The sequence below is a fragment of the Hemibagrus wyckioides genome, linkage group LG03 (assembly GCF_019097595.1).
Source record: "Hemibagrus wyckioides isolate EC202008001 linkage group LG03, SWU_Hwy_1.0, whole genome shotgun sequence".
NCBI classification, from domain to species: Eukaryota; Metazoa; Chordata; class Actinopteri; order Siluriformes; family Bagridae; genus Hemibagrus; species Hemibagrus wyckioides.
The window spans coordinates 33,365,146-33,375,145 of record NC_080712.1 but is presented as its reverse complement, the minus strand read 5'-3'; the positions used below and the strand labels follow the sequence as shown (position 1 = coordinate 33,375,145).

General features: G+C 38.5%; 1 protein-coding gene across 4 annotated transcripts in view; it reads left to right on the top strand.

Annotated features, from left to right (window-relative positions):
* sobpa (sine oculis binding protein homolog (Drosophila) a) overlaps positions 1–10,000 on the top strand; it is a 46,747-nt gene that overhangs the window by 11,960 nt on the left and 24,787 nt on the right. For all 4 annotated transcript variants that reach the window (XM_058385796.1, XM_058385799.1, XM_058385795.1 and 1 more), the window contains exons 2-3: positions 4,635–4,770; positions 6,362–6,580. In XM_058385796.1, the coding sequence (XP_058241779.1) occupies positions 4,635–4,770; positions 6,362–6,580 (355 nt within the window). The remainder of the gene's footprint in view (positions 1–4,634; positions 4,771–6,361; positions 6,581–10,000) is intronic.

Here is a 10,000-nt window from a genome sequence, read left to right as displayed (position 1 = left end):
TAGACAGGCAGACAGACAGATATATAGATAGGCAGACAGAGAGACAGACAGACAGACAGACAGATAGATAGATAGATAGATAGATAGATAGATAGATAGATAGATAGACAGACAGACAGACAGACAGACAGACAGATAGATAGATAGATAGATAGATAGATAGATAGATAGATAGATAGATAGACAGACAGACAGACAGACAGACAGACAGAGACAGACAGACAGATAGATAGATAGATAGATAGATAGATAGATAGACAGACAGACAGACAGACAGACAGACAGACAGAGACAGACAGATAGATAGATAGATAGATAGATAGATAGATAGATAGATAGATAGACAGACAGACAGACAGACAGACAGACAGAGACAGACAGACAGACAGACAGACAGACAGACAGACAGACAGACAGATAGATAGATAGATAGATAGATAGATAGATAGATAGACAGACAGACAGACAGACAGATAGATAGATAGATAGATAGATAGATAGATAGATAGATAGATAGACAGACAGACAGACAGACAGACAGATAGACAGACAGACAGATAGATAGATAGATAGATAGATAGATAGATAGATAGATAGATAGATAGATAGACAGACAGACAGACAGACAGACAGAGACAGACAGACAGATAGATAGATAGATAGATAGATAGATAGATAGATAGATAGATAGACAGACAGACAGACAGACAGACAGACAGACAGACAGACAGACAGACAGACAGACAGACAGACAGACAGACAGACAGACAGACAGACAGACAGACAGACAGATAGATAGATAGATAGATAGATAGACAGACATACAGACAGACAGATAGAGCCTAACTCTTTGAATATAACATAGAGCTTGAAAACGTGGGATCTTGGGACCATGAGACTTGAGGAACAGAGAACACTGAGAACATCAGACCCTGAGAACTCTGTAGTCTGGAGACATAGAACCCTGAGGAGATGAGAACCGAGGAACATGGAGCTCTATGAACATAAAACTGCCTCTGGAACCTCAGAACCTTGGAAACATAAGGCATGGAGAACAGAGAACCTTAGGAAGTGTTCTTAGGAAACCCTGGATGTGTGAGGACTAGGGAATGTTGTACAGTGAATATGAAAGACATGATATAGCTGTAAATGTACCTGTAATACTTTGGTTAGAGGTAGTGAGAGAGAGAGAGAGAGAGAGAGAGAGAGAGAGAGAGAGAGAGAGGGAGGAGGAGAGAAGAGCGTGAGCGGTGGGGATTTTTACAATCATATGAGAAGTATTTAAAGCTCTCGCGTGTCCTGTGGGTTTTATCCTAATGTCGTTTAGCGCTAAACGTCAAGCGCTAACTGGGTGATGAAATCCAGCGTAACCTCCTGCTGATTAACTCAAACGTCTCGCCTGTAACAAGTTCAGGAAAATAAAACCTCCTCCGGGATTTAAACACTGACCAAAAAACCGTCTCGGGTTACACAGCTAGCGCATCCAGTCGCGACCTTCATGCCACCTTGTCTGGTCATGGTGAGATCGGCTGGACTTTCGCTTTCAGAGGAACTTCCAGAGCGATTTTCCGCTCCGATTGGCCGAGACGTGTTTGGCGTGAAGTTTGTTTCTCTGGAGCTACGAGGCTAATGTAGCTAACAAGTAACAGAAGCTCCACGCCTTCAGCCTTCCGTCTTCGCGCGATCACCTCAGACCACGGTGTTTAGCTCAGGAACAGCATCGCCATAGAAACAGAAACTCTACACTTTCATAAAATCTAAAATGATTTCAATTATATTCTTCTTTAAATACATAAATCAAATGTGGATTTTATTTATTTATTTATTTACTTCGTCCAGATGACTCGATCATTTTACTTTTATTTTTATTTATTTGTTATTACTTTATTATGCTTATTATATATTACTATTACATTCAGTAATATTTTTCTTATAATATATTTAGTTTTTTAAATCATTTAATTTTCGATATTTTGTTTTCTGTATGTTTATTTTTGGTATTTTATATTTTTAATGATATATATTTTTAAGTTTTTTGTTTTATTTTTGCAAAAAATTTTTGTTGTTCCTAACATTGGCTATGAACTTTTCTTTCCCGTATTTGATCAGGATTAATTGTTTTTCTAGACGTTTAACTCTAAATAATTTAATATAAGTTAAAATAAAATATAATTTAATAATAATTTTCTATCTAATTTTCCTTCAATTTCTCTTTTTTTTAAGGGGAATAGAAATTAGAAAATAAAACATTTGGAAATATGCTTGAATTTATTATTTCTTTTTTTGCTTTTAGTGATGTGTTAGTTACATTCCTACTTCTTCTTTTTATTATTATTATTATTATTATTCAAATTCAAATTTTATTGGTCACATACGAAATCATACACAGTATGACATGTAGTGAAATGCTTTTTATGACTTACATAAAAAAGAAAGAGTAAAAAATAAAAATTTAAAGTGTGGACATGAAAAATAGGAGATATAGTTAAGAATATATAGGGAAAAGTAAGGAAAATTAAATGGTAGAAGTCACAAACGAAAATAACTGGAAAGTCAAGTGTCAGATATGCATATGCAAATATATGTAGTATCAATATAGCAGTAAATATTATAAATAATGAAAAATAAAATAAAATAATAATAATAATAATAAAAATAGTAATATAGTGTATAATGTGTACAAATATAAAACTGCTTTATAAAACTAAATATAAAAAAAACAAATATAGAAACAAAAATATAATACACTAATATAATACAGTACAATATAGTATATATATAGTACATGTGAAAAATAAAACAATATAAATAAATATATGTGTAGAGTATATACATAGTACACAGTACACAGTATATGCATATATGTAGATAAAATGGTCAACTATGAAATGGTGTAGCAAATGAATACAGTATGTACAGTGTGCATATGTACGATAAATATATAAATATATATGTAGATGTATATATAAGGCAAATATAAATGTCCAATTGAACAGGGAGTAAAGTGTCAGTGCAGTGTACACCAAAGATGTACAAAAAAGATGTATTATTATTATTATTATTATTATTATTATTAATTATATTATTATATTATTCTAACTTATTTTTGCTTTTTTTGTTTCTTTGTTTTTTGTTTCTTGTATATTTATTTTTATTATATTTCCAGATTTTCTTATCCAGTTAGAGGGATGGGGGTGGAGGTAGAGAGAGAGAGAGAGAGAGAGAGAGAATGAATGTGGAAGTCTTTAGAGAGAGAGAGAGAGAGAGAGAATGAATGTGGAAGTCTTTAGAGAGAGAGAGAGAGAGAGAGAAAGAGAGAGAGGTAGAGAATAAATGTGGAAGTCTTCAATGAAAGTTAGTGGAGTCATGTAAACGGTGAGAGAGAGAGAACCCTTCTCTGTGATTTAGATCCCGATCGGATCGTCTCGCTGTGGTTCAGCTCGACTCGGAGTTTTTCTTGTCCTGTTGCGTAATTCCACATCACAGTAGTAATATTCTATTTCAGCTTCAGGGTGTGTAATAACTCCTGGGAAATGAGGCTGAGCTGGGAAAGCTGCACCAGCGTTTGGTATTATGACAGAAAGGCACGTTTCTCTGAGCAGCAGTCATAAAGATCCTGATGGAGTCTGAAGGAGACGCGCAGTCATTTGGTGAGAAACCTGCGAGAGGCCCTTTCTTAATTAGCTAATAGCTAATATCAGTTTAGCCAATTAGTCACAAGCCGTCGTGTTGAGTTTGTTATTGTAACAAAGCTGCTGTAGATTGTTGGACCACGTCATCAGTAGAGACACCTGATGGATCTGTGTAGCTTTGCTTTTAGTTTCACACACTTGTCCTGCAGACGTGCGTCGTCTCCTTTGTACAGGACACAGACGTCATCCTTAAAGCGGGACGGATGATGAGATCATTCGAGTCGTAATACATACAAACTCCCACAATTCAACATCATGCTCTGTTCATTGACAGCTATAGAAACTGACCACCAGGTTAGACATGTGATTGACAGCAGGTGGTCTCCATGGCACCTGGAGAATCGATGGAGACAGACAGACAGACAGACAGGCAGACAGACAGGCAGACAGACAGACAGACAGACAGATAGATAGATAGATAGATAGATAGATAGATAGATAGATAGATAGATAGATAGATAGATAGATAGATAGATAGATAGATAGATAGATAGACAGACAGACAGACAGAGCCTAACTCTTTGAATGTAACATAGAACTTGAAAACAGTTCTATGAGACCTGAGGAACATGGAGCTCTATGAACATAAAACTGCCCCTGGAACCTTAGAACCTTGGAAACATAAGGAATGGGGAACAGAGAACCTTAGTTAGTGGAACCCTGGCTGTATGAGGACTAGGAAATGTACAGTGAACATGAATATAGACCTTGGAGAACAGAACACTAGGAACATCAGGTCTGAGACAGAGAGAACAGAGAACCCTGGGAAAATGGTGTCTGGAGAACACAGAGCTGTAGAAACAGGAACCATGTGACCTTAGAACAGAGATCTCTGACAACCCTGAGATCTCTACAGACGTGAGATCGAGTGAGTGAGGAGCAGATGTGTGTGTGTGTGTGTGTGTGATCATCTGTTCCACTCTGTTCTTTTTTGTGTCTCAGAGTTTTGCGGAGAACACGATGAACGAGCTGCTCGGGTGGTACGGGTACGACAAAGTGGACCTGCGAGACTCGGACGATCTGGAGATCCGTAATTATCCGGACGGGGAAATCCGCCAGCACATCTCCGTCCTGAAAGGTGAGAACCGAGCGAAAGGCCCCGAGTGAAGTTGTGTGGACGATCATGTGGACGAGTTTAGAAACAGGATCTAAACATCTAAAATGTGAAACCTGTCGCAGTGTCCGGCTGCAGCGCCACTTTTCTCCTGGGAATTTTTTTCAATTTTACTGTCATGTTTTATTTATTTATTTTTCTTAAAATGTTTATTTCACAAATAATATGAACAGTTTGACCAAAGACTCAAAAAGGTTATACAGTATACATTAGAGAATAAACGTCATTTTTTATTACATTTATTTATTTATTTATTTATTTATTCATTTATTTATGGCAGATATATTTAGCTTTAAAATATACTTTTTTATTACTTTCAATTTTTTTTCAAAAAGTGATTTTATTTTTAAAACTAAGTCTAAACATTTATTATCATTTTATTAGCATTAAATATCAGCATTAAAAAATAAAAAATAAATCAATAAAATAATATATAAATAACAATAAATAAATGTGGACACAAATAATTAATTTATCACAAACAAATCTCAGAGAATGGCCCTCCTCTTCTGGTGTGATTCAGAGTAAAGACTGATTTTATATATAATAAATATTTATAAATTATAAATATTTTTCATTTATCTGGGATTCCGTCAGCATTCTCGATGAGGCAGGAAGAACACATTAGCAGGTGATTTGTATATTTGGGATATTAAAGGCGTACGTTTTTCCCGTGCAGAGAAAGCGCTAGCTCCACATTCCCGGCGCGTATTTGTTAGCCAGTAAACTTCTTGACACACAACATGTCTCGTCTGATTGATGACGGATAAACACTCGCTTTTGCTGGAACCTTCCTTAATTTGCATCTAAAAGAAATCCAGTGAGCGTCGTACATCATTAACGAGCGTCATGAATCACTTTAAAACCGCGAGTAACGAGGTGAAATGACCGGAATGTTCCGGTTCTTACTCCCACCCCCGCCTGCTAGCAGGAGGAGTACAATTAGCAAAAATTACACTCGAGTTGCTAGCGAAAGCAAGGAGCTGGAAGTCTCTAAGGACCTTGCGACAACTTCGCAGCACAGTGTAGAATCTCATCCTACCTCTACGTTAGTGCTCTAGCACATTAGCCCAACTTCCAGCTAATCTCCTCCTCTGTCTCCATTTTCACGTAAAGAACAGATCTCAGGGTTTAAAGAGCGCCGTGTTGCGACACGATCAGCGGCGTCTCACGGACGCTCTGCGTCTGCCCCGGGACCTTCCTCCTAATTACATTCTGCCGTCGTCCAGATTAGGATGCTGGGCTATTGTTAGTGAATGAAGCTGCAAGACGCGAGATTAGCAAAGACACAATCAGAGCTAATTAGCTCGTTTATTTAGACGTAATCCCTGTCAGCTGGAGGACAACGTTAGCATGACAGATGACTTTTTGGAAATCTGCCGTCATGTATTTTTGGGCCTTTTTGGGAAGGTGCTGGTGTGACGTGTGTGTGTGTGTGTGTGTGTTTGAGAGAGAGAGAGAAAGAGAGAGAGTGTTTATATCAAGAGTGCTTTCTCCCCTCTGCCCCCCTTCTCTCTCTCTCTCTCTCTCTCTCTCTCACTCTCTCTCTCTTTAGAAAACTCCTTGCCAAAAGCGGTGATGCCCGAGGGCAGCTCGTCTCCTCCTCATGCCAACAGCTCTTCTTCAACTCCTACATCACGCAACGGCGTCGCCACGGAGACGCCTGCTAACCCTGCCTCCTCCTCCTCTTCCTCGACGACAGTTGCCAAGGAGCAAGGGGGCATGCCAATCATAGTTCCCCTGATTCCACCCCCACTCATCAAACCACCAGCAGGTGAGAATTACACACACACACACATACTCAGACACGCGCGCGCACACACACACACACAAATGGTATCACTATGTAGAAATATGACATCACTACAAAGCAGAAGGATTACAGCAGTATATCAATACATAGCAGTATGACATCACACTGTATCAGTATGACATCACACTGTATCAGTATGACATCATCAGATCACAGTTTATCAGTATGACATCACTCTGTATCAGTATGACATTATGAGATCACAGTGTATTAGTATGATATCAAGGCATCACTCTGTATCAGTATGACATCATGACATCAATCTGTGTCAGTATGGCTTCATGACATCACTCTGTAGCAGTATGACATCATGACATCACTCTGTAGCAGTATGACATCATGACATCACTCTGTAGCAGTATGGCATCACTCTGTAGCAGTATGACATCATGACATCACTCTGTAGCAGTATGACATCATGACATCACTCTGTAGCAGTATAACATCATGACATCACTCTGTAGCAGTATGACATCATGACATCACTCTGTAGTAGTATGACATCATGACATCACTCTGTAGCAGTATGACATCACTCTGTAGCAGTATGATATCATGACATCACCGTATCAGTATGACATCTCACTGTATCAGTATGACATCATGACATCACTATCAGTATGACATCATGACATCACTCTGTAGCAGTATGACATCATGACATCTCTCTGTAGTAGTATGACATCATGACATCACTGTATCAGTATGACATCACTCTGTAGCAGTATGACATCACTTTGTGGCAGTATGACATCATGACATCTCTCTGTAGCAGTATGGAATCATGACATCACATCAGTATGACATCACTCTAGCAGTATGACATCATGACATCATTTTATCAGTATGACATCACTGTAGCAGTATGACATCACTCTGTAGCAGTAAGGAATCATGACATCACATCAGTATGACATCACTCTGTAGCAGTATGACATCATGACATCACTGTATCAGTATGACATCACTGTAGCAGTATGACATCATGACATCACTCCGTAGCAGTATGACATCATGACATCACTCTGTAGCAGTATGACATCATGACATCACTGTATCAGTATGACATCACTCTATAGCAGTATGACATCATGACATCACTGTATCAGTATGACATCATGACATCTCTCTGTATGTGTATGACATCATGACATCTCGCTGTAGTAGTATGACATCATGACATCACTGTATCAGTATGACATCACTCTGTAGCAGTATGACATCACTCTGTGGCAGTATAACATCATGACATCACTGTATCAATATGACATCACTGTAGCAGTATGACATCACTCTAGCAGTATGACATCATGACATCACTCTGTAGCAGTATGACATCATGACATCACTCTGTAGCAGTATGACATCATGACATTTCTCTGTATGTGTATGACATCATGACATCTCTCTGTAGTAGTATGACATCATGACATCACTGTATCAGTAGGACATCACTCTGTATCAGTATGACATCACTCTGTGGCAGTATGACATCATGACATCTCTCTGTAGCAGTATGGCATCATGATATCAAATCAGTATGACATCACTCTGTAGCAGTATGACCACTCTGTAGCAGTATGACATCATGACATCACTGTATCAGTATGACATCACTGTTTCAGTATGACATCATGACATCACTGTATCAGTATGATATCATGACATCTCTTTAGCAGCATGACATCACTCTGTATCAGTGTGACATCATGACATCACTGTATCAGTATGACATCATGACATCACTCTGTAGCAGTATGACATCACTCTGTAGCAGTATGACATCACTGTATCAGTATGACATCATGACATCACTGTATCAGTATGATATCATGACATCACTGTATCAGTATGACATCATGACATCACTGTATCAGTATGATATCATGACATCACTGTATCAGTAGGACATCACTCTGTATCAGTATGACATCACTCTGTGGCAGTATGACATCATGACATCTCTCTGTAGCAGTATGGCATCATGATATCAAATCAGTATGACATCACTCTGTAGCAGTATGACATCATGACATCACTGTATCAGTATGACATCACTGTTTCAGTATGACATCATGACATCACTGTATCAGTATGATATCATGACATCTCTTTAGCAGCATGACATCACTCTGTATCAGTGTGACATCATGACATCACTGTATCAGTATGACATCATGACATCACTCTGTAGCAGTATGACATCACTCTGTAGCAGTATGACATCACTGTATCAGTATGGCATCATGACATCACTGTATCAGTATGATATCATGACATCTCTTTAACAGCATGACGTCACTCTGTATCAGTGTGACATCATGACATCACTGTATCAGTATGACATCATGACATCACTCTGTAGCAGTGTGACATCATGACATCACTGTATCAGTATGAGAGTCAGAATCAGAATGTACTAATGGGCGTGTACATTCACACATGCAAGGATTGTTTTTTCCAATGCTATAGAAGACACAGAGCATTAACCTACAGTAAACCAGAGCAGAATATAAATGCTTTCCACAGGAGGCTCCACAGGGGGCGTATACATGTGCACAATGTGTCAGACTCCAGGAGTGAGGTATGAAGGGTGTGTTCAGTAGAGACTGAGATGAAATGTTAGATTACAGCAATGCAGGTTCTGAGTACTGTTCAGTGCAGTAGTAGCAGTTTGGGATGCAGACACAGAGACATTCTCATAAAAACACACCTCTGGTGATGTTATATCCTCTCATCCCCTCGCTAGGGTGCGTGGCCGCGGCTAATTAAAATGGGGCCTTGTCTGACGAGTGCTTGTTTATTCAAATGAACATTCTTAATAGGTTTATTTAACTTTCAGATGAAATAACTAAATTACACTCAATTCAGTTACATTAATGTGTGTGTGTGTGTATGATATATATACACACATCTATATAATAGTGTGTGTGTATTTGGAAGCATGTGCTGAAAAAGTTATGTATTTGCTTGGTGTGTGTATGTTTATATATATATATATATATATATATATATATATATATATATGTATATATATAGATATACATAATAGTGTGTGTGTGTGTGTGTGTATTTGGAAGCATATGCTGAAAAAGTTATGTATTTGCTGTGTGTGTGTGTGTGTGTGTGTGTGTCTGTGGACATCCTCCAAGTGAGAAACAGATGGTGTGGACTTGCTAATTACCATGGCAACATTGCCCCAAACTCCGCCCACATGCTGCTTCGGACCTTATGAATAATGCATGAGCTGCTGGAGGGTCTCTCACTCACACACACACACACACACACACACACATACACACACACACTCACACAGAAATGTGAAGTGCAGGTATGTGGCATCATGCCCATGGATTCACTGTGTGCATGTAATTACCCCGC